Genomic DNA, 26602 nt, shown 5'->3' with positions numbered 1-26602 from the left:
TAGCTACATGGGAGAAATGTGTTAAATTTATCATGTTAGAATGACCGTCTAAACCCATATGATAATGTTCTTTCTTTCACATGACTAAACAGCAGGTCAAGGGAGGTGATTCTCCCCTTCTGCTCCACTCTCATGTGACCCCACCTGGAATACTGCACCAGGTTCTGGGGGTCCCCAGCACAAGAAAGACATGGGCTTGTTGGAGTGGGTCCAGAAGAGAGCCCCAAAAATGGTCAGAGGGCTGGAACACATCTATGAAGACAGGCTGAGAGAGTTTGGGCTGTTCAGCCTGGAGAAGGCTTTGGGGACACCGTAATGCAGCTTTTCAATATATAAAGGGAGCTTATAAGAAAAACAGAGACACTTTTTGACAGTGCCTGTAGCAACAAGATTTCACAGAATATTCTGAGTTGGAAGGGACCCACAAGGATCATCGAGTCCAACTCTTACGTGAACAGCTCATACGGGGATCAAAACCACGACTTTGGTGTTATTAACACAAATGGTTTTAAAGAGCTTAAATAAAGTTTAGATATTAGGAAGAAATTCTTCCCTGTGAGGATGGTGAGGCCCTGGCACAGGTTGCCCAGAGAAGCTGTGGATGCCCCATCCCTGTCAGTGTTCAAGACCTAGTTGGATAGGGCTTTGAGCAACCTGGTCTAGTTTCTCTGCCCATGGCAGGGGGGTTGGAACTAGATGATCTTTAAGGTCCCTTCCAACTCAAACCATTCTATGATTCTATGCTATCTAGGCAAAAGCCTAGAATTTGAGTGAATGTCTCTTCTGGAAACAGTTGTTTTGCTGGTGGGCAGGGTCACCACCAAAGACACTAACACCAACTGAAGGAATAAGTATAATTTACTGTAATGCAAAATTGCAAAGAATTACAAAAGGATAATCTAAGCAATGCACCAAATCATTAGCAAATAATTACAAAAGGATAACCAAAGCAATGCATCTAATCATTACTACAAAAGAATTCCTGTAGTCATTAAGAAAGATACATCACCAGTTACCTCAATACTTTACCCCTTCATTCAGATCCACAAACCAGCTGGGGGAAGCTGACTGGAGAAACACACCTGGTGTCTTGAGGTGACTCTATGATGTGTATCCCATATCGCTGTTCTATGCCCAGAAATTAATTTTGTGCCTTTCTATGCCTTTAAACTGAGCTTGAGAGGGGAGAGAGAAAAAAACGAGCAAAACTTTCAAAGCAGTTTTGCAGTTTGTTTTCATATTTCAAGGACACACAGAGATACAGACTCCTCTCTGCGTTCTGCAGCAGCGGGAGCGGGAGGAAGCACCCTGCTTGCTTTTTTTCCAGCCAGCTTTCAGCCAGTTTTTCAGCTCCTTTTCCTCTGGAGAGTTGAACTTTGTTTTCCTGGGACTCCAATTTTTCCCTTCTTCTCTGCTGGACGGTTTCAACATCAGAATACATTGGGAGGACTTTCCACTGAGGCCTTGGCCCTGGAGGTGGGCTCACCACCACGACCCAGCTCCAAGGAGGGGGAGAGAGAGATCTACGGATGGACTCTGAAATTGTCCCAGGTTTCTCTCAGCAGAGTGAGAGGTTTTATTATTTAGCATTATTATCCTTTTCCTGTGTGTTTGTTAAATAGTTTTTATCTCTTTCACTTTCCTTCGAGGAAAATTTATTTTTTCCTGAACCTGGTGGGGGAGGGCTGGTTGTAACCTGCCTTCTCTCAGAGGATATATTTCCAAATTTGTCCAAACCAGCACACCTGGTAACTGGGAAATTCTGCAGTGCCTCCGCCTTGCAGGCCATGAGGCTTCTGACTTTGCTGTGAGAGGGGTCCTGTTTTTATACTGCTCAATAAACAAGCTACCATAATGTCTAGTGAGGGAACATCTGGTTTCATTCTCCATTTGGGTTTCTCCCAAAGCCTGGCCAGGGCTCAAGGAGGAACCATGGGAGTTATCTTTGATCCTACACCCCCAAACAAGGCCAGATGTGGCCTTTTCCAGTTTCTAAATATGGAAAGATAAACACATGTTTTGCCAATGAATGAATACATATATCATATTGCTAGAAATACTTCATTAATGAGTGGATACATATAACATTTGATTTGGAAGGTTCATCTAGAGGTCAACTTTGGCTCAGGGCCTGTTGTTCAGGCCTTAGTACTTCAACAGTGGCCAAAAATTTGTGAGGAGAAAAAACCATGAAAGTACTAAGAAGCACTTTCTGTTCTTAGTCTCTCATTTAAGATAATATTTAATAATATAAAAAAATGCTACTTGACATAAAGATTGCACTGTAACAGAAGCATACCTATTCCTATGACTTCTGTTTTCAATAAAGAGATGCTTATGCTGGCTTTGGTATGATAAAGCAATTAATTTTTAAAGTATTTATACATTTTAAGAAACAAAATTCTTTGCAGTATCCTTTGATTTCCTGGATGGAGGCCCTTAATACAAGTGGGAGGTCAAAAGTTAATGTTACTCTGTCAAAACAGACCTTACAAATGTAAAATATGTGAAATATTAACTCCCCCTTTGGAAAGTGTACTTTTATTTTTTTGCACTTTGGTTTTTAACATATTATTAAAAATTAACAAATTGCATAACATACTGGGTTTTAATTTTCATTTCTGATGTATACAAACATATATCAAGTATACTTTCCAGATAGTACTTATTTAAAATATTAAATAGAAAATAGAGTATCAAATATTTTATCTACCGTTTATGAAAGAATGATGTACAAAGTTGTATTTCTATGGTAAATGTGTGGGTTTGGTTTTTTCCTAGATATGTTTTGGTACATGATAATTACGTATAATACTAGAAAACATCAAGAAATCCAGACTCGTCCTTTCCAGTTATAATGATTGAAATTCCATTCAATGGAGAAAAATATTAGTCAGTGAGGCTGGAGGGGGAAGACAGGACAAATTAGCAGGAGCTGTTGATTCCCATGAGAGTAGAGAGGCCTTAGAGAGAGAGCTTGATAGATTAGAGTACTGGGCAATCGCCAGCCTATTGAAATTCAAGAAGAACAAATGCTGGATTCTGCACCTGGGACAGTGTAATCTTGGGTGTAAATATAGATTGGGGAACAAGAGGCTGGTGTGCAGCCCTGCAGAAAGGGATCTAGGAGTTCTGGTTGATGGTAAACTCAATATAACTCAACAAAATGCCCTGGTGACCAAAAGGGCCAACTATGTCCTGGTGTGCATTAAGCACAGTATAGCTAACTGATCGAAAGAAGTACTTGTACCACCATACTCAGGATTGGTCCAGCCTCACCTTGAGTACTGTGTGCACTTTGGGACTCCACAATATAAGGAGGGCAACAAAGATGGTGAAAGGCCTTGAGGGCATGAATTATGAGGAACAGCTGAGGATACCTAGGTTTGCTCATCTTAGAGAAGAGGAAACTGTGGGGTGACCTCATTGCTGTCTACAACTTCCTCAAGGAGGGCAGCAGAGGGGAGGTGCTGAACTATTCTCTGTTGTGTCTGGTGACAGGACATGTGGGAATGGCTTAAAGCTACATCAGGGGAAGATAAGATATTAGAAAATAGTTTTCACTGACAAGGTGGTCAAGCACTGGAACATGCTTCCCAGGAAAGTGGCCATGGCCCCAAGCCTGTTGGTGTCCGAGAAGCATTTGGACAGTGCTCTTAGGTTAACATTTATGTTGCCCTGTGTGGAGTCAGGAGTTGGACTTGATGATCCTCATGGGTCCCTTCCAATGTAGGTTATTCTATGATTCAAAGCATATTCTGCTTTACCATTTTGTAGTTTCATCTCTGCAGGATGTGTGCCAGGAAATAATAGTATTAATGCAATAAATTGTGCATAATGTTTGTATATAAGGGGCTACTGCTGCATTTAAGCAACTTGACTACCTTCCTGACTGCTATGAGTGTGCTATCAGTCAATGCTTTGATCTTGTCATAGTGCTAATCATGGAACTTTAAAAGGTAAAAAAAATATAAAAATAGTTTGACTTCAGTGCTATAATAATAGTCTTAAACCCCACTATCCACCAGTAATAATGATGTAATCATTGCAGCTTTGCTTAGCTAACCTTGGAGATCCATTAATCCCAACTTTTCCTTGTTTTGTTGTAGCTAACACTGCTTTTCTTCCAAGTTATTCTAGTTGTGGGGGAAGTATCTGAGCAAATCCCTAGACATGCATGTATTTCATGTTCTGCCACTACTAAGAAGCTTTATTTTCACCTAAAGAGGATTTATTTTTTACAGAAATATTTGATTTCATAGTTAAAAAAACTTTTTCTGTGTGCTTTTTTTGTGACTAACAGTAGAAAAATATTGGCTTTCTTCCCCTTGATCATAATAATCTAAGAGAAGCTATTAATGTTAAGATTTTGCAAGTTCCTGTATATTGTGCTGAAAATTACATATTCACTTCCTAATAATTTCTGTGCAATCCCATAATTTCTATTAGATATCTAATTCATATTCTTTTGTCCTATTTTAGTGCATTCTGTGATGGAAATTTTCCATTATTTCTTTTTTACTAGGATTACTTTTCACACTTTGCCCCTGTACATAGAATCATGGAATCATTTAGGTTGAAAAAGTCCCTTTATATCATCAAATCCAACCGTTAACCTTAATGCTGCCAAATCCACCACTAATTCATGTCCCTAAGCGCCATGTCTACATATCTTTTAAATCCCTTCAGGGTTGGTAACTCAACTACATGCCTGGACAGCCTGGTCCAATGCTTGATAACCCTTTTGGTGAAGAATTTTTTCCTAATATCCAACCTGAACCTCCCCTGTCACAACTTCAGGCCATTTCCCCTCATCTTATTTACTTGCTACTTGGGAAAAGACTGACACCAACCTCACTACAACCTCCTTTCAATGAGTTGTAGAAAGCGATAAGGTCAGTCCTCAGCCTCCTTTCCTCAAGACTAAGCAACCCCAGCTCCCTCAGCCACTCCTCATAAGACTTGTACTTCAGACCTTTTCCCAGTTTTGTTGTGCCTCTTTGGACACACTCCAGCACCTTGATGTCTTTCTTGTATATAGGGGTCCAAATCTGAACACAGTAGTTGAGGTGTGGCCTCACCAGTGCCAAGTACAGGGGGACAATAACTTCCTTAGTCCTGCTGCCCACACTATTGCTGACACAAGCCAGGATGCCATTGGACTTCTTGCCTACGTGGGCACATTCTGGCTCATATTCAAAGGCTGTCAACCAGTATCCCCAGGTCCTTTTCCACTGGGAAGCTTTCCAGGCATTCTTTCCAAGCCTATAACGTTGCATGGAGTTGTTATGACTGAAGTGTGGGATGTGACGCTCCATGCAGTTAAGGAGGGCTGGAAATATTTGCTTCACTGTTGCTGCTGGCTTAACCACAAGATCAGTCTGTGGGAAGAAAAAGGATGGTTTAGTGAGCACTGACCTAAGAAGACACGGACTTGAGAAAGCACAGAGAAATTACATTTTTATATATGTATGTCTAGTATTACATTTCCTTTTGCATGTGTGTATGTGTGGCTATATAAAAGACATTGGATCCAGGACTGTTCCCTTACAGACTTCTAGAAAAGCTGAAGAGAGGAGTAAAAATAGTTTTAATTCAGCACCATTGCATCACAATCTTTGCAAAATTTAGTATACCTTTAGATCTCCAAATAGAGTTTATTATCAGCCTTAGGCTGACAAAGCCTTAGTACAGTGCCACCCAATTAAAGAATCAGAAAGCTGAATAAGATATAGACTCCTTCAGTTTTATTTTTGCGAATTTTTAAAATTTTGTTCGTCTATATATTGTAATTTTTATAGACTCACAAAGAGTAAATAATATGAAGTACTGTTTGCTCTAATATAGTGCAGATGGCTTTATCGGCATGTTTTCTTTCCAATTGTGTATGATTTTAATTGCTACCTAAACTCCCAGTAAATAATTAAAAGCTTCAAGTTTTATTTTATTTTAAAACAGAGTAGATAATACAAACATGTTCTTACCATCTCAGTAGCTAAATTTGTATTTTATGATTTTTTTGGAGGAATATGGATTTCCTCTTAAAGAAGCAATATTTTGACCAAAAATGGAAGTTACTTTGTATTCCAATGATTTAGAGATATGTGGAAAATCACGCTGTGAAAGACCAGTGTCCACAAAGGAGACAGAGGAGTCCTGCAAGAATCAACTTTATTCGAATAAAGGGAAAGAGTCCACAAGGCCATACCCTCATGGGGTCTCTCTCAAGTTTTTGGAGGATGCAGCCTCCTTTTATCCTAAACTCCCGACTGCATGTTGCCCTCCTCCTTTCCCCATTGGCTGCAGTACTAGGAAGGTACAGACTTCCGGGACTGTCTACTACATATTCTCCCTTTAACATGTATCCCCCCTTCATCATGCATTGTATGACCCTTAAAATTAGCTTTAAGCACACCCTGGGCAAAGAAGTTAATATTCATAAGTCCATTAAGCCTGAGCATTTTCTCCTAAAGTGCAGAAGTTCTGACTGTGCTGGGTTCTGCAACAAACTTGTGCGGCTTGATGTTCGTGAAGACTCCCACACCCATTCTTCCAGAACCTGATTGGTTCTTTCAGATCTAGTAGTTTGTGCAGACATTAACACCCATTTCTCCTATCAGAGAGATTTGGTGCAAATGACTTTTTAATGTGTTAGTTAAAGCAAAGTTTTTAATAAGAGTTAATCCTGTCAAAAATGCATACCATATACTATTCTGTGCTTTATGGGTTCATATTGAACAGACTCTTGTACTAAATGTGTGACATATCTTGTAGGAAAAAAAAGGAAAATATTACAGAATTATTAAAGCAATGTGTGATATGGTGCATTATTTCACTTCATATATATAAGAACATGACTCTATTGGGTAGGTTTCAGAAGAAGGGGAAAAACTGAGATCTGCGGGTAGCCTGAAAGATTTAGTTTTTAGTATGCAGTAGTTTTACATTGCCTAGGTCTGTAATTTTATAAGCTCTTAAAAAAAAGACATGTTCTCTCCACTCTGGTAGATAACATCCTGGTGGTCAGTTAATGCCCTGCAGAGATGATCTGTGTATTTGGTGCTTTGCTCTTGATCACATCACAGTCTGGGGATCATAGTGAAGGCTGATTGTGGAAGCAGGTTTGGTCTAACCTTTCAACTCTGGAGAAGTTTCATTGCAGCAATAACCATTTGTGTTTCCACAAAAAAATTAAAATAGGCCTGTATATAACATTATGCTTGATTTTGTGGGAATGTGTGTGTAAGGAAGACTTGTGTTTGGTTTATACACATGGGAGGTAGGGCTGAAGGTTTCAAAACAAAGTCCACAGTGTCACAGTCTCTTTGGATCTCAAATTTTCAGGATGACATACTCTGTGATTTAAACTTTTTATCATGGTCTCAATAAGAAATACAACAAACAGGCTCAATCTCCTTTTGCACAGACTATCATGTGAATTCACTTATTCACCATTGAAGTCATAAGGTTTCATAACTTATAGCCCATAACTCTTAATATGGTGCACCTGTTACCAAAAATTGTGTATGGTTAGTCTGTTTCTGAAGGTAGATATTTGTGAAGATGGATTCTAAAGTCCATCCCACTATGATTCCTGTACTGGGGTGTTTCCAAGTTGTTGGGGTCCCTTCCCCCCTGCCATGGAGCCCTGGGAGAGGGGCCCTGGGGGGGAGACATGGGGTTTCCCTGCCCCTGCTCAGCTTCATTCCCCATTGGTTGGTTTGGGTTCCCTGATAATGCCAAGGACCCTCGGGTCCCGTGACTGCAGAGTTCCTGAGCTGAGCCCCGGCCATGCGGCTGGAGAAATAAACATCTCTGAAATATCTACCACGAATCTGTCCATATATACTTCGTTTCCACGGGACTCCTGGTTTGAGATATACTTGTTGCAGTAATCCCCGCTGCGACACAAGTCTCATCACGTTTAACTTTTCCCCATAGTTGGGTTCCCACTGGTGAGTCCTTCCACAAGGGACATAATGTTAATATTCCCAGTGTCCATTGCACTCTTGATTCTCCCAAGGCCAAATGTGTGGTCCAGATTCCATTACTTCCCACCCATACTGTGGGTCCTAATGATTTTACTGTGTCCTGCTGACAGTCTATCTCTCTCCAAGTCTTGTTATTTGTTAGGTGAGACCAGGTGTCATTAAGAAAGGTAGAATAATTTCTACAAACACATCCTAACCTTAGAGCTTGAGCCACAGTCATGAGTCGCTGTATCTCAGGATCCCTACTGGTACAAGTGTATACCTGAGTGCAATTCCGCTTTTCTTCACAGAATCACAGAATCACCAGGTTGGAAGAGACCTTCAAGATCACCTAGTCCAATCCATGCCCTAACACCACCTCAACTAAACCATGGCACTGAGTGCCACATCCAATCTTTTTTTAAACACATCCAGGGATGGTGACTTGACCACCTCCCTGGGCAGACAATTCCAGAACTTTATCACTCCTTCAGTAAAAAACTTTTTCCTAACATCCAACCTAAATTTCCCTTGGTGCAGCTAAAGTCTTATATCTTTGGATTCTTTTGCCTTGACCTTATTAAATCAGAATATTTTATACTGACCTGTAAGGGGTCTTCTGGGAGGCCTGGATTCCCTTCTCAGTCCAGAACCCACTGAACTGGCTGAATATATTCCCATTGTCCCGTTTGAGGGCTGTTCCATATTTCCAGTATTTGACATCCCCAAGGGGTATTAGTGCAGTCTGTCTGCCGATAAATATTTCCTGAGGTTATTTCCAGATCTGGTTTTGAGATATCACAATTCTCAACAGTATCATTCTTACGTGTCCATTGTAAGGAATATTCTCCTTCCATCCCTGTCCAATTTGCATGGGTGCTATTTCCTTTCCATGTGTTCCCAAATTTTTGTCAAATTGCTGACTAAAGCTCCCCATGGAACTGGATTTTCTGTGGAGGTTGGTGTTGGCAAACAAGCTGTTATAGCGGTTACATTCTGTAATCTGCCAAAATCTTGCACTAGCTTTAAGATCACATTTCTCTTCCCAGAGATTAACATAGTTTCTATTATTATTATAAATATGCAATTATTTATCATCTTCATTTAGATCCAATAAATAATATCCCCCTAGAAAATCATATCATATACATAAAACAATAGGATTTATATACAAAAAAACCCTTCCATGGTGTTAATTAATCTTGTTTCTGCTGTGTTTAATGTGTGGTTGATTGTTTTACTCACATGTGATGGACCCAGGGTTTGATTCCTTCCACCTTAAGTGCCGTGTAGGTTACCAGGAGGACTTCAAAGAGTCCTTTCCACTTTTCTTTCAAGGGTTCAGAGTTCCAGGTCTTTACATGTATGAAGTCCCCAGGTTGGTATGGGTGAACAGGTGCATCCACAGCAACTGGTCCCAATAGGGTTATAAACCGATGGAGTTCAGCATGAGTTTTTCCTAAAGAAATTAAGTATAGATTTAAATCTGTTTCTCCCTTTGAATGTATTTCTCCAGGAATGGATGGTGTTTGATATGGCTGTCCATACAGCAATTCATAGAGACTTACTTTGGTTTTTGACCTTGGCTGAATTCTGACTCACAAAAGAGTCAGAGGGAGGGCCTGTGGCCATTTTAAGGAAGTTTCTTGACACATTTTGCTAATTTGTCGTTTCAAAGTCTGATTCATCCTTTCCGCTTTCCCACTTCATTGTGGTCGCCAAGGTGTGTGTAAGTCCCATTTTATGCCTAGAATTCTGCTCAGCTGTTGCACCACATCTGCTATAAAATGTGGACCTCTGAGGACATCCCAAGTGGTACCCCAAATCTCAGTATGATTTCTTTAAGCATGATTTTTACCACTTCCCTAGCTTTATTGGTGTGACAGGGAAAGGCTTCTGGCCATCTGGAAAAAGCATCTACCAATTCCAAAAGATACCTGTACCCATTTTGTCTGGGTAATTCAGAGAAATCTATTTGCCAGTAATCTCCAGGTGAATTTCCCTGTTTAGTTGTTCCAGGAGGTGGCCTCTTCCTATATATGGGATTGTTTTTTAAACAAATTGGACATTTCACTAGGATTGATTTTGTTATTTCAGTTATTCCTACGCTGAGTACAGAGCTTTGGAGACTAGATATCATGGACTCAATTCCCTGATGGGTTTTGTTGTGTTCTTTTTCCATTATTTTCCTCATTACAGAAGTTGGAACTATAACCTGTTGGCTGTCTGTTACCCACCATCGCTTCTGATTCTCAGTGGCTTTTAATGTGTTTGCTAAGCACTGATCCGCACTGTCATAATTAGGCTTAAATTCAGATATTTCAGTTTGTCTTTGTGGTATTAACGCTAGGATGCCATTTTCAGCTACTCCTCAAGCTGCTTTATCTGCCAATTGGTTTCCCACAATAACATTAGCTTGCCCAGGTTGATGTGCTTTGCAATGCATCACTGCCACCTCTTTTGGTTTTTAAATTTCTTCCAAAAGTTGTAAAATTTCTTCTTTGTGTTTAATGGCTGATCCTTGAGCTGATAGCAGTTCCCTTTCCTTCCATATAGCTCCTTGGGCATGAATTACACCAAATGCATACCTAGAATCAGTCCAAATATTCACCCTTTTGCCCACTGCCAAATTCAAAGCTTGTTTTAGTGCTGTTATTTCTGCCTTTTGTGCTGATGTGTTAATTGGTAAAGATAGAGCTTCCAATACTTCAGCAGTGGTTACCACTGTATCCTGGCATCCGTTTTCCATCCTTCACGAAACTGCTCCCATCTGTGAATAATTCTAAATCAGGATTCTCTATTGGATCGTCTTGCAAATCAGTTCTGCTGAAATATACCTGTTCGATAGTTTGGAGACAATGATGTGCCAGGGCTCCCTCATCCACTGCCTTTGGATCAAGGAACATGATTGGATTCGTGGCTGGTGTCGTCTTCAATTCCACATCATCCTGTTCCAAAAGCGCAACTTGGTATTTGAGCATCCTGCTGGGGGATAGCCAATATCCCCCCCCCCCGCCTTTTACTCTAATACGGATATCACCATGTAAGGGACAAAAACAGTTATGTGTTGTCCAGTCGTGAGCTTCCTGACCTCTTGGATCAGTAGAACAGTTGCAGTGACCGCTCGCAAGCATCCTGGCCATCCTTTGCTCACGTTGTCCAGTTGTTTGGAGAAATAGCCCACAGGTCTCTTCCAGGTTCCCAGCTTCTGTATCAGGACCCCAGGGCTAAATGTTGCCTCTCATGTACAAACAGTTCAAAGGGCTTGGTTAAGTCAGGAAGCCGTAATGCAGGTGCTGTCATTAATGCCTTTTTCAGTTTTTGGAAGGCAGTTTGGCACTCAGGAGTCCACACCAATTGTCCTTTCTCTGTTTCTTTTAGGGATTCATAGAGGGGCTTCACTAGAAGTCCATAGTTTAATATCCACAACTGGCACCATCCGACCACTCCCAGAAAGCCTAGTAATTCTCGTATATTCCCAGGTTCTGGAGTTTGGCAGATTGCTTCCTTTTTGTCAAGGCCAAGAATTTTCTACCCTTGAGTGATCTCGAAGCCCAAATAGTTCACAGTTGTCTTTCCTATTTGAGCTTTTCTTTTAGTTACTCTGTAACCATTCTGTCCCAGAAAGTTCAACAGACTTATGGTCATTTGTAGGCATTGGTTTTGGGTCTCCGCTGCCAGCAGAATGTCGTCCACATACTGTAAAACTGCTCCTCCAGTGTTATTTTTCTTCCATTGTTCTAATTCTTTTGCTAGTTGATTTCCAAATATTGTTGGACTATTTTTAAATCCCTGCAGTAGGACGGTCCAGGTTAACTGAACTTTGCGTCCAGAGGTGGGACTTTCATATTCAAAAGCAAATTATTGCTTGACTATTTTCCTCCAAGGCTATGCAGAAAAAGTCATCCTTAAGATCAATCACTGTAAACCATTTATATTCCCCTTTTAGTTCTGCCAAAAGTGTGTACGGATTAGCTACTACTGGATGAATATCTGGTATTATTTTATTAATGGCCCTTAAATCTTGCACTAACCTATATTCCCCATTTTGCTTTTTAATTGGTAATATTGGTGTGTTATATTCTGATTCACATTCCTTCAATAACCCATATTCTAAAAAATTTTTCTGTAAGTTTTTCCAGCCCCTTCCTTGTCTCCCAATTAATAGGATATTATTTTTGCCTTACCAGTTTAGCTTCAGGTTTGAGAGTAATTCTCACTGGTTTGGCCACTTTTGATTGTCCAGGCATTTCAGTGGCCCATACCAACAGGGTCACAGCATTCTCTACCTCCTCTGGTATTTTTCCCAATTCATTTGACTCCTGTAACATAAAAATCCTTGCCTCAATGGCTTTTGATTCTGGTATTTAAATTTGTATTTCCCCATCCTGAAAAATTATTTGAGCATCCAGTTTTCCCAATAAATCTCTCCCAGCAAGGGGACTGGGAATTTAGGCTTATATAGAAACTGGTGAGTAATCCAATTCTTTCCTAATTTAAATTTCATGGGTTGTAAAAAGGACCGAGTTTTGCTTTTCCATGTAGCACCAATTTACATGTACCACATTCCTACTAAGTTTCCCTTTGCATGTATTCTATACAGAATAAGTTGTTCCGGTGTCCATCAAAAATTCCACTTCTTCTTTCCCCAGCCTCAATGTAACCAGGGGTTCAGCTGGGGTAGAATTCCCCGGTCCCCTTCAATCTTCATCTTCTAATGTAACAGCCTGTAAGACCAGGTCCAGCTTTCCAGCCTGTGGGCATTCTTGCTTCTGTTACAATCCAGTTTAACCCCAGAAGAGCAAAGAAAGCTAAGTCTCTGTGTATAAAATGGAAAGAACTTTGAAGGTTCAAAGTATTCCCAAAAACGAGATTAAAACCAAATGAGATTAGATGTTAGTGCCAAAAAATCCATATATTTTTATTTAATAGTAAGAGAGGCAAAGAGAAAAAAAGAGAAAAGTTAGAAAAAGCCAAGGTTACTTTAAAAAGCATAGGATAGGTCACCACCACACTGTGCTACTTTTGTTGCTGCTGAGATGGGGTGGGGGGAGCAGAGCAGTTTTGCTCTTTTTTTTCTGCTGTTTGAAGCATCTTATATGCCTTCTCCTATCTCTGGAGCAGTTTGGCTGGAATGCGGTGGCCCGTCCTCCCAGATGCAGGCGCGGTGCCCAGTTGCTGCAGCTGAACTTCGGTCCACTTGCGGTGCTCTTGCCACGGGACGCAGGATCAGGGGTAGGGGTTTCACAACTCACTCGGGATTTCGGTCCAGGGGTGCAGGATTGGGGGGTTCTCCCTAGGTGGGTGGCGTCAGCTCCCAGAGGCATCAGGGTGTCTCGTGGCAGGCGGTGGTAGTGGGGGGCAGAGGAAAGGCAAAGGTCAGGGATTCTGTCCCTTGCTTTCCCCTCCACATTTTGCACCAGTTTTGCCTTCCTTTTTATGGGCCTGAAGGTGGGCTACTCACGGCCCATACCGCACGTAGTTTTCAGGTGTTCAAAAGTGATTATGATAAGTAGTCATAATGACGGAGCACTTTTTGAAGCCTTTCTCTTATTACCAGGCTCTTAAAGCTTCCAATGCCCCTTTTCCTTGCAGATTGCACACTGGTTTTCCCCTAACCGTTGTCAGGGAAACGGTGGGAGCCTCCCACCTCCCCTTCCCCTTGTTCCTCCCACCTGACCTCCCCTCTTGGCTGGTCCCTTAGTACCCTCCACAGGTCCCTTAGCCACCCCCAGAGTCACAAGCAGTTTGTCATGTCTCTTGTTTTCTCTTCTAGCCTGCCATAGTTCTTTTTCCCTATCCCTGTTGTGATATGCTTTCCACACTTCATCTAACAATTTTCCTAAGTCACAGGACTCCTCTCCTTCCAGTTTCTGGAGTTTCTTTCTAATATCAAGGGCAGACTGCCCAATAAAGGTAGTTGCTAACTGTACAGTCTCCTGGATTCTCAGGATCCAGATTAGTATATTTTCTGGCAGTCACCTTCAGTTGTTTCATGAAAGCTGTGGGGTATTCAGTACTGTCCTGCTTTACCTCATACAGTTTTGACCAGTACATGGCTTTCGGTATAGCATGCTTTACACCAAACAATATCCATCTCTGATATCTTGTTAAACGATCTTGGAGCCCCGGTAAATTAGGGTTCCACCTTGGATCTGTTAAAGGAAAATTCTTATCTACAGCTCCTTCTGAGTCTCCATTAGCATGTGCCCCCTCCACCTGGTTTCTGGCCATGGTCAACACCATCCTTTTTTCTGTGCTATCCAACAACGTATCCAACATCACTTGTATATCATTCCAGTCAGGATCCTGAGTCCTAATTATGGTTTTGAATACTTTAGCAACTCTATCTGGATCCTCTCTATAAACTCCTGCTGCCTTTTTCCATGACATTAAAACCACAATTTAAAATGGGGTCTTTACTGTTACTGGACCATGATTCCCAACCACCTGCCTGAGGGGAGCCACCAGAATTCCCCAGCATTCCCCCCAACATCTCTTTTCCACCTTCTAGGGTGTCTCACAATCAGGCTAAAATCCTCCCATCCCCTAAAGCGATCCCCTAAAGCGTTCTCTCCATTCCAGTCCACTCTCTCATGACCTACCTATGCGTCTAGCTGCATTCCCCACCAATTCATCATTCACCCCACCCGCTCTTTGCTTCAGAGCAACCATCAGCTCTAAATCATCCTCATCCTCTCTTCCACACTTTAAGCACCTCTGCCCTAGGCTGCACACAGAACACCACCTTTTCAACCCTTTGCCATTCTTTTCCTTTTCAAGGGCTAAAATTAATGGATCTTGCAGGGTCCTCCCACATTTCTTTTGCCACTCCGGATGATTTCTTAGGGTGAAAAACAAGTCAACATAAGGAACTTCATCCCACTTATTTTCCCTTCTACAAAACAACATTAATTGCAATATGGTGTTATACTGTAAGGTTCCATCCTCAGGCCACTTTTCTTGATCTTCCAGTGTGTCAAGTGGCCACCATTGATTACAAAATTTTATAAGTTTTTCACGTGTGAGGGGATCACCCCCAATTTGTTTCCAACGTTTCAAGATACATCCCAGCAGTGACACCTGTGATACCCCTTTTGAGGTTTTGTTTTCCATTATAACAAATTACTGTTTAGGAGCTCCTTAGAAGGGACTCTAACCCTTCCCTTTTCTCATCTTAGGTACCTTTAAACCAAACCCTGCATAGCTTGCTGCGCCTTACAGGTAGGCTAACAGTTAACACCTTTAGAGTAAAGAATGCCTTTATCTTACCAGGGGTCTTGCTCCAATTTCCTTCAGACCAGGGATTGAAGGTTCTCCCCAGGAATCCCTTAGTGCCAGCTGGATGTCCTGTGATCCCTCAGATCTGTTGAAATTCAAGAGTCCATCCCATCTGGGTCACCAAAACTGTTACCAAAAATTTGATAAAATAAAAACTCCTTAACACCAGCATAGCATTAAGAAGTAGGCATTCTTTATTTGGCCAGATGCATGGGGGGATAGCTCCTCCCAAAGCCATGCATGCTGAGTACAGGAAAGTTTCTGTTTATATACTGTATTTTGCATACATATTCATTGATTGTCCTGTACTAAACATACATATGATAATCATTTCCCCGAATTCATGAACATATTTCCCCTCTTCTGTCCTGGGGTCTTTCTGGTGGTCCCTGGTGGTCATAGACCCCAACGTTCCAGGTGACCTGGCTGAGTTGGCAGGACACTGAGGCTGGTAAACTTCCAGTTCTCCTTCTTACACAATGGGCATTGTGCAGTTTCCATAGGCCAGTAGTTTTGGAGAAGAAGCATTGTGTTAGCTCACCAGGTGTAGGCCATTTATCATCTGGTAACGCACCTATTAGGAAAAGAAAAGAATTAGTTACCTAGCCGACAGTGACAATGCTCATCCTTCCTCTTCCATCACGGTGCAGGCATCTCCTGTATCACACCAGGAAGCATGAAAGCCTCAGCAGTCCAACTGCTGTTGGATCTACTTCAAAAGTTTTTTGGGTAAGCTGATGTTCTATACTCTTCAGCTTGGAGATTTGGTCTATACCATTTCCACAATTTAGCACGTTCTGACAGGACTGCCAAACAAGATAGCAGCTCCTGGTGATGCCTTAAGAGGCCTCCTAGAAACAGAGACTAGACAGGAGTAAGAGAATAAAAGTAGGTATTTATTTGAAAGGCCTTCAAAGGTACCCCCTGGGGAGCCAGAGGCTATTGCCAAGATGGATCCCAAGATAGACGACAGGTCACGAGTTCTTCACACTTTTATAGGTTTGGTTCATTTGCATATCAGGGTTAATTCTCTAATTAAAGCTTCAGTTTAATGATGCAATTTCCCCTCCGCTTGCCCCCTTAGAGGCTCTTTGGTTTATACTTTTTGGGTCTAGGACAGTCTGGGTGTCCTTGGAGAGCAGGCCTGGAGAGGCTTTGTTATGTCTACCTAGCACGAGAGAGCAGAAATTAACAGGCTACAAGAAACTTCAGAGTTACACACTAAGCAGTACAGGATTTGAAAAATATAAAAGTTAAAACCTAAGGCATCATTTCAAACAACAATTTGCAGGTGATAATGGTTTTATAATGGTCCTTTAGCTTTTTTTGGCTACCTGTCCTGACTACATAGTGCTTGACTGACCTAATGGCACTGCTCCTAGCATACATCAGGCCTTAGCATGAGCTGTGATAGGCAAAAATTTAGGCAGGAGTTGAATTAACAGTCACACACAGTAAAGACAAAATCTTGTAGAGACTTCAAGGTTTGATTTTGAGGTGTACTACCTGAAAGACTTAAGAGTTGCAAGCACAGAATCATGCTTTAACCTTGCATTGCACTGCTTGTGGAATACACTACTCTGAGACACCTGAAACATCATGTAAAGCATAAGGCTTTCTTTGTCCTGGGAGCCAAATATTATATCATAAGGCCTGAAAGCTTTATAAAAATGATCAAAATAAAATCTAGGCTGAAAGGCTAAGTATTGCATGCATTAAAATGCATTGCATTTCTTAGGGAGCTAAATAGGTGAACATACAGCATTCATATGGCTGTGCAACTCTTTTAAATTTCAATTCCTTCTTATAAAGTATTCATATGATTTGCTTGCTTAGGGAAGCTCTGCTAATCACAGAGAGACTGAATTTTGCCAAAGGAAAAAATGCTGATATATTTTGTGCAAAATTCAAAACAAGCAAATCTTAACTTTAAATTATTAAACATGCAGAATATTAATTTATTAGTTATTTATGCTTCGTGTAAAGTACAAAGACACAAAGAAATTTAAAGGAAGTAATGACTCTCCATTAACAAATACGAGCCAAATTTTACTTAAAGCTGATTTTATATATTTGTGAGGTTGAAGTTTTCACAACTCTAATTGTTATATTATTTGGTTTTCTAACAAATTTATGTATTGGTTGTATATTGATGCTTACCATAATGTTCTGAAAGTTGGCCATGCAAGCTGATTTTTGTTCTTACTCTATGATTTTTTGTGATAGAACATCTCATAGTAATTCCCTATAGTTGAGAACTATATCTTTGGGAATGGAAATTTATGCTTATAATTTTAAATACACAGTGGTGTATTCTAGATTTTTTTGGAGAGTATATTTTATTTTAGTTATTAACTCATTGCTATTTTTTTCTGCTTCTATTTTGTCTTCAAAATAAAAGTTTTAATTCAATGTTGCTTCAGTTGTTATTGTGTTACTGCTGTCTTTATATTGAACTGATCCCTGTAGCAAGCACCTTGCAAGCACCATAACCACTTGACAGTGTTCTGCCCTGCACTGAACAAGCTGCCCACTTTGTGCAGAAAAGTCATGTTTGTGTCCATTGGCTGAAGTATATTCTTATTTGTCTTGCAGGCACAGGAGAGAGTGGCAAAAGCACATTCATCAAACAGATGAGAATCATTCATGGATCAGGTTACTCTGATGAAGACAAAAGGGGCTTTACAAAATTGGTGTACCAGAATATATTTACAGCAATGCAGGCCATGATCAGAGCCATGGATACCCTCAAAATCCCATACAAGTACGACCATAATAAGGTGAGATTTTTGTTTATTTCCATAGCTGAAATTTTTCCTCTTCTATCTTTAGGAAATGTACTGAAGGTTTCTAAAAATTATAAATCACTGTAGCGGGTTGAGTTCGAAACTGGGCAGAAAACACCAATTAAATGTAGTGGTTTTGGTTCAAAATATTCATTACTTACTTGTTTTCCTTCTGTGAGATAAGAATTAGGAGAAAAGCAAAGCAGGCACAAACCTTAAACAGTTGCAGTACAATGAAAGAGTTTTATTACTAATAAAATTAAAAGTAAAGAGACAATAACAAAACAAAAACAAATCCCCCCCCCCCCTCCAGCCAGCACTTCTCTCCTTTTACCTAGCTCACACAAGGGATAACAGAACATGGGTTGTTAGTCAGTGTTCCAGTTCTTGAAAAGTCTCTCTCTTATGCTTAAGGGAAAAAAGGGTTTTTCCTTCAGTTGCACGTGGTTCCCAAACTGCCACTAACAGCAGATCCGCCCGGAAACAAACAATCTGCTGTGTGTAGAACATCTCTCCCATGAAAAATCTCACAGTTCCTTCACACTGCAAAACATGGGCCATCACATGGGGTTATTCATCTTTTTTAAGGATAAGTTCTTTTGGCCTGCACACAAAGGCTCTTCTTTGCCACAAGTCTCTAACAGCCTCTTACTACTATAAAGCCTGGCATCGGCATTCTTCACAATCTTCACAGGCACACGAAGATACTCCATCCCCCCATGTTCTTCAAATGGATTAAAGAGACAAACAGTTTGTGGTATTACAGTTTCTTACCACGGCATGCAAGAAGGTTTCTTTTAAGCTGCGCGCCAGAATCGCGGCACCGCCCTCTTTTCTCCCGTCGCCATTTCCAGCTCCGTCCCACGTGACTCACTTCTCTTTCTCTCTGACTCTGACGCCGCCATGTTGAAGGGTGTTTTTGTTCGGGCTTTACGGTGGGGAAAGCCTCGCTCCCTTTGTGCTGCTGGCTGCGTGGTGTCTTCTTCAGTTCAGCACGAAGTGTGCTGGCTGCAGACAGGAGGCTCTGCCGGCTCCCGTTGACTCCGCCGGCTCCGCATGGCGAGGAGAGGGACCCGCCGGTCCCCAGAAGCCGCGCTGGATGGGTTTAGCTGTGAGCAGTCCATGGCTGGTTTTAGCTGTGAGCAGTCCATGGCTGGTTTTAGCTGCCTGTGGCTCTGGGATAGTCCCCCCCAGCCACCCAGGGTCCGTGCCGCAGCGTTGGGAAAGGGGGAAAGGGGCAGTGGCCCCGGCCTGGCCCGGCGGGGCCGGGAGGCTCCGGAGCCCCCACCTCCCAGCAAGCGAGCTCCGACCAAAGGGGAAGTCCAGCCTTTCTGTGCGGTTTAAATATGTAAATTGTGAGAAGCGTAATTGGTCTTAAAGACTGTCCATCAACTCAGGGTCAACCCAATACAATCACAAATTATATTCTACCTAAAGTTTAGAAGAAAAGGGCTTCTTCCAGTCGTGCCTCTAGTTCTCTGCCCTTTGCACTGCTCTGACAACACAGGTGCTGTTCTTATCAAGATGTTTGCAGGGTTTGTCATAGCAAGAGGGTAGAGGGCAGACTGCTGTTTGCCTGTGACTTTAATTATCTTTTTTCCTTTCCTCACAGCTTATGTTCTGGGCAAAGCAGTTAAGTAATTTTTCTGGTTTGTACCAGTACTACTTAAGGTTTTCCATCAATATTATGTGGAGGAAAAAAAAATATTGGAAAAATAGGTGGGAATATCTTCGTGTGTGTAAGTATATTATGAAATAAAACTTTTGATACAAGGCCTTAGAATAAGCAAATTCTTTTGAAAGTGATGACATCATTGAAACTTAGAAAGAAAATACATTTAAAGCATTTTGTAAGGTTTATCTTTGATTAACCTGACTTCTTTCAATTTTTGTTCCATTCAGAAATTTTCCATTTAAAATCAAATGTATAACTGGTATAACTAGTATTAAAAAGGAAATTTGCATGTGTATTTCAGCTCCATGTTTTTGCTGTACATAAAGCACTGAATTTCCTAACAAGGTGACTTGAAAACTTAGTTCATTGTGAAGCGCACTTTTTTTTTCAGAATCGGTACTGACGGTCATTTTGCTGTTGTATATGAAAGTCCTAATCATAAATCAGTAAATTATTCTTGTATTATACTGCAAAGTATATATTCTACAGTTATTGTTCAAATTGAATGTTGAATTTTATAGGCTGTTTTTATATAGTTGTAGTGAATTAGATGTATCATAGCTGTATATGTGTGGCCAGACCTTTCTAATTAGAGCTGTTCATTTCTCAATATAAAAATAACTTGACTTAAAGTAAGTGAGTCTATCTTTGCACTCACCTCCTTCACTAGATGCAATTCCTTCAAAAACTTGGGGATTTTTTTAATTCAAGGAAATTAAAAATGCAAACTTATCTCTCCTCCTCCCGCCTTTTTTTCTCCATTGAGAAAGTAAATTTATTAGCCTTGCAACCTAAAAAACAAAAAAAAATTGAATCTCATATCAAAAAATTTGGTCTCTAGAGAATATCTCAAAGTTCGAGTAACAGCATATTTTTAGCACAGTACTTGTCTTGCACAATAGCTTAGAAAACTACAGCTCAAGCTGATGTTTGTGTGGCTGAGCCTAAAGAAAAGAGTGAAGTGACACGTATCAAATTCAAAAAGTCCAGTTAAGTAGACAGTTGTGATGTTTGTACAGTGTAAAAAAATGACATCCAGGCTGGATTATTTTAATATCAGTGTAGGAAGAGGCATGTTGTAAGTTAAGGAAGTTAGTTCTTCTAGTGCTGTGTTGGCTTCATAGTCACGGATATAATTAAAGAGGCAGAGTCTGAAATTCATTGTCCTATATTATAATAATCTAGGAACTTTGAAATATTTATTATCAGAATAGTGAAAGTAAATTGAGAAATGTAAACATTACCGTTTACATTGTAATGTCTCAAAACTGATGGTAAGGCACTGTATCATACTTCATCACTTTTCATCACACTTTTTTGTCTTGTCAATTTCAGAATATGAGCTCTACTGAGGTTTAAGATAATAGGTGAGGGTTATCTCTTAGGGATGTGACACAGGAAATGGTTGCTTATGGACTGGGGTTTTAGTTTCCATTTGAGTAAACTGTTACTGTGTTTCCATTTTTTTTTAACCAGAAATTTTTAATTTTTTATATGCATCTTGAATTTTGAAGAAGCAGTTTATAAAATACTGAAAAGCCTTAGGTGGGGTTTCTCTGTCCTGTTTTTTTACAGAAATGGACTTGAGCAATTCTCAAAATTGCCTGTCTACAAAGTTTTTGTGAATGTACAATAGTAACTCATGCAACCATTGATATTCAAATTCAATTTTAAAAAATCTTATATTTATTTTAAAATATTTTAATTGTATTTTTAGAAATCTGACCTGTGTATTTATGTTCCTGTCAATCCTTTCAAATTCTGAATTAAAACATTAACTTTAATTTTTTTATCTTCTGACATTCCCAGTGTTGTCCATAGTGGCTTAGAAGTCATTGCTCCAGGTAATGTAGTCCCCCATTTCTCCTTTTCTATCTTTCTTCATGTCTAATATTGCTGAAGGAAGGCTTTTTATTTTTCCTCTCCTGTTGTTACAGAACTTTTACTAAAAAAATGTACTACTGTACTAAAGAACTACTACCACTTTTACCCATTATTGTTCCCTTTCAATGTAATTTCCAGAAGACAGTTGCCTCTTCTTACGGACTGTCAGGAAGATGTCACTCAGCAGTGGTTATCAGGCAGAAAGTGTTATTTGAATCCATATCCATGATTTCCCATGAGACTTCTTAAATATTTATAACAAGATACCTAATGTAAGATAGAACAGGTTACAAGAAACTATAGGGACCGAAAACATAAAATGATGTCTTATTGTAGACCAAGAATTTTGCTGTAAGTTGTTTCCATTGCTGAAGTTGTTTCTTTATTTGAGCCTATTTCCCTATAGGAAATGTTTAAAAAATAAAATAAGCAGGTATGGGAAAATGGTTTTAAATTCCAAAATCTTACTGAAATTGTCTTCAAGGCCAAGTTTACTTTGTTAATAGCTCCACACCCCCACTCCCCCCCACCCCCATAGAAGTAATCTACTGTAACAAACACACACAAAAGTAAGATATCAGGATCAGGTATGGAGTCAAATTACATAAATTCTCATCTCAAGTAGTGGAGTCTTAAAAGTTTTGGATCTCTTCAGTGAAATTTCATGTTGAACAACAAAGTAGTAATTTCACATGACATTTTTTTTCCCTGGTTAAAGTAGGTATAAAGTCTAAACATTAGAGTTATGTGAACAACATAGTGTTCCGGTTTGGCCAAATTTAGAAATATATCCTCTGAGAGAAGGCACAACCACCCCTCCCCCCACCAGGTTCGGGAAAAAATAAATTTTCCTTGAAGGAAAGTGAAGAAGATAAAACTATTTATTTAACAAACACCCGGGAAAGGAAAATAATGTTAAATGGTAAAATCTTTCACTGTGGAGGAAAAAACCTGGGAAAGCATTAGAGTCCTCCCTTTGGTTTCCTCGGAGCTGGGGCTTGGGCCAGGGCCAGGCCCTCTGTGCCCGGTGGAAAGTCCTCCCGATGTGCTCTGAGGTTGAAAGCAGTCCAGTAGGAAAGGGAGAAAATCCGGAATTCCAGAGAAAGAAAAAGCAAAGTCCAACTCTCAGTCTCTCTCTGGAGAACGAGAAACTGAAAAAACTGGCCAAAAGCTGACTGCAAAACAGCAAGCTGGGTCCTTCCTCACTCCCCTGCCGCAGCTGGGGGGGAAAAAAAACCCCTGCTATCTCTATATGACCTTGAACGAGCTGCAAACTGCTTGGAGAAAGTTTTGCTCAGTTTTTTTTCCTCTTCCCCCTCTCAGGCTCAGTTTAGAGGCATAGAAAGGCACAAAAATTAATTTCTGGGCATAGGCAGCGATATGGGATACACATCATAACGTCACCCCAAGACACATAGGTTGGAGAAAAGGACCTCCCTCATATACCTTACCTGATATTCAGAGTACGAAGGATTGAATCCCAAGCATTAGCATGCAAGCTGTGTGTGAGATGCATTGACTCTCAGATGGTGCAGAATCTGAAGGATTTATGGCCTTCTTAAAAAAGAATTATTATATTCTTGGGATGTTGAAATGAAATGCTTTTAAAGAATAGCTTATTGGTCTGGAATACACATAATAAAAAACTGAACTGTGCCATCTTTGTAAAAAGTATTCTTCAGTGTCTCAAAGCTGAAGCAGAGAGCTTAAAAGCAGGTTACAGGAAAAAGGGATTTATACTAGTCATGTTAGTTAGTACTCCTAGTATTCTCAGTTGTCTTCCTCCAGACACACAAAACTAAAGAAAAATTACCCAGTAAATAAAAGTGTTGCAGTCAGTTAAATGCCTCTAATACTGTGAAGCTACTGATGCAATTTTTTTCCACAAGAAATAGACTACCTAAGAGCAAGCCACTATGGAAAAGAGTGTAGTAAGATTTCAAGTATTCTAATCAATTACATCTATTCAGATAAAGAAATTAAAGATTACTTTTTTCGTTCATGAGTCTTGCTTGACATGAGGTAAAAACTGACTCCCCAATAGCTTTACATTTCCTGCCATGAGGATTTGCATCAAAGAGCTTTAGGGGCTTCAGTAAAGCCATGAACATTTTTTTCTTCAGTGCTTCATAAAGAATGAACTTACACAATCCAAAACAGAACTCAGTCTCCCCCTAACTGCTTTTCTTTTTAGCTGTCTTCCTCAGTCACTTCTCTCTTGCCTAGATGGCCTCTCTCCAGTTTTATTTTACATTTGACCTTATAAAGTTTTTATCTGTTTACCTGTGACCATATTGTCCTACTCTCTACTGTTTTCATTTTTTATTACATTTAAAGCAAAAATTTTTTTTTAAGTCATTGCTTACTTCCCTTTTTTGTTTACCTTTTGGTTAGAGCTGAAATTTCTTGCATTTGCCTGAATTGCTCCAATGATTTTGTAAATTGTTTCCATCTATTATATTCTTCTTTACTATTTCATATTTTATCCCAACAGAAGTGACTTTTAGATTATATTTTTTCCAAGTGTAGGAAAAATGATTGTCTATCAGAGGTAAAATAGGTTAGCAGAGTCACTCAAAGAACTGAGAATATCTTTTGTTCACATTTTAAAACAGCTGCAAGCCCACAAAATTAAATGAATTAATCACATTGAAGTTCGTGCATGTGCTAACATTTAATTTTGAAATGAATAGGACCTAGATTATTTAATATATATGCCAGATATAGAATACTGTAGGCATAAATTTGAAAACTCAAATTTCAGTGCATTAAAATTTCTTCATTTCGTCTTTTATATTTTAAGAGAAGCACTTTATCTTTTTTGCAACATAATATTTTAAGTGATTAACTACCCTTTTCTAATGGGAAATGAGAAGTCAAATACAAAAACATGTGTGGGGTGTGGTGTCCATGTTTTACCTTTCCAATTCCACCATTTTACTCCTAGTAGAGAGAATGGCTGGTTAAAATGCTTGCTTACAGATTCTTGTAGATTTTGTGATGGCTCGTGCAGATGTTAAAGGTTGATAATTATACAAGATGTTTCTAGCTTTTTTTTTGTCATTGTTTCTTTTTTATAAGTATTCTTTCTCTTTTACTTTAGATATGTTTGCCACAGTTATTTTTCTTATTGAGTGTCTGAAAAGAAACATTCATGTGACCATGCATTCTGACAATAAAAATGTGAAATATTCTCAGGGCAGCTTTTGAATGTAATAGAGGTCTGGAGTTTATTTTAAGGTAATGAGTAAGATGTTACAGTCTTGAAATTATTCTGATTTCTTTCCTTTATTAACAGTAGTTTAATAGCTATATGGGTATTTATATTATATATAATTTTTTCTTAGAGCAAAATATTTGTTAACTTCCTAATTAGTTCATTCATTTGTACATATTTTGTGTTTACATAATCCAGCATTCAATTTTGAAATAATTTCAGATTGAAATATTGTCTTAAATTCTCTGAAACTTTGGAAAATATTTTCTACCCCCAGTAAACATTTTTTGGGAAACTGACTGATACAGTTATGTTCCATTTATGTTTTGTGAAATTACTAAAAGCTTTTCAGTCTCATGTCTTCATTGTTCATTTCTACTAACTCACAAGATTCGCTTGAAATAAGATTTACTGCCATGAATTAAGAAACTGACAGCTAAAATGGGCCATTTGTCTGAAGATTTCGTTGGTCTCTCTTTTTTAGTTTGTACTTCCTATGTGGTAAAAGTTGTAATGTCTGAAATACAAGAAAGCTTCCTCTTATTATACAGTTCAGGTTTGGTTTAGAAAACTGACTGTTAAGCAAATTAGTTGTGGGGTTTTTTAAAATATTAGAAATTAACCAGGCCTTTTTTTAATCAAGTGTTTGGTTTTTTTATTATTGGTGGCAGTACTAGTAGTTTTGTATTTAGTGGGATGCATTGCCTGATAAAGGTATTCCCATAATTACTTTGATTGTTGAATTTTTTCTTGCATTTTTTTCTCCCTGGTTAAAGTAGGTATAAAATCTAAACATTAGAGTTTATAACATATTCACACTATGCAATTCTGATCACATGCCTACCTGATTTCAGAATATGGACCTATGTACCTCCATTCTTACAACAAAGTGAATACAAAATCTAACTTTAGGTGACTACCTAAAGGTGAGGCATGAGACAAAGGACCAGTATTTTATTTCTGGAACAGGAGGTGGGCAAAAAAAAAAAAAAAAAAGAAAAATCTTAGGTATGATTATTGGTGTTAATTTTGTTTTTACAATAAGCTTTCCCAGAAACAAATGACAAAGCCTCTGTTGCATGCCTCAATTTTGGAAAAAAAGTATATACATTTTGACTGGTTTCTGTAGATTATTTATTATTATGGTGGACCTAAGATATTGGATAAGAAGAAAATGATTTGTTATGAGCAAGTGGCTTCTGTGAACAGTCTTCAGTTTGACAAAACAGAGCTTAGTATTGGGTTGGAAGGGTAACTGAGACAGTTGCTTTGAATCCCTTCTTTCACTTCTCTAATTCTCATGTGCATTAGAGTTCATGAAATGTATGCCTTGGCTGAGGTAAGTAATACTGTGAATAAAATGTTATGATTAAGGTATTTTCATGCTAATTAAGTTTGTTTCAGGTTGATGACTTTGCATTTTTCTTCATGTGGCCAATAGGGCAGAGTTTAAATTTGGCTTATTTTGTTTTAGTTAACCTTGTTAGCTAATTTGTATACAGTGTAGCTATAGATTGCATGTACATGCTTTGCAAATTTGGAGTTTTTCTTGAATATTTTCAAAAGGTAACTTATGTGACAAGTAGTTTGTTTGAAAATGTTCCTCTATTTTTAGATTTTATTTTCTTTAATAAGCTATGACCCTTGTTTTGAGAACATATGCACTCAGTATGTATTGTTGCTGTACAAGCAGATAAATGAGCACTCTTGGGGTGTGCATATGTTCTTTGCATCTTGCTTCAGTCCTTATCCAGCTATTTTTTTTTGGACCAGAGAACCAAGTGCTGTC

General features: G+C 39.3%; 1 protein-coding gene across 1 annotated transcript in view; it reads left to right on the top strand.

Moving 5' to 3' along the window:
* LOC309584624 (guanine nucleotide-binding protein G(q) subunit alpha) overlaps positions 1 to 26602 on the top strand; it is a gene marked incomplete at both ends in the record, with an annotated part of 212661 nt that overhangs the window by 58902 nt on the left and 127157 nt on the right. Inside the window, one exon of the mRNA XM_082300755.1 lies at positions 17847 to 18031. Within this exon, the coding sequence (XP_082156881.1) occupies positions 17847 to 18031 (185 nt within the window). The remainder of the gene's footprint in view (positions 1 to 17846; positions 18032 to 26602) is intronic.

This window comes from Coloeus monedula, assembly GCF_965178545.1.
Source record: "Coloeus monedula genome assembly, chromosome: W".
NCBI lineage: Eukaryota > Metazoa > Chordata > Aves > Passeriformes > Corvidae > Coloeus > Coloeus monedula.
Note: the sequence above shows the minus strand (reverse complement) of the source record. Positions and strands in the feature narration are given on the sequence as shown.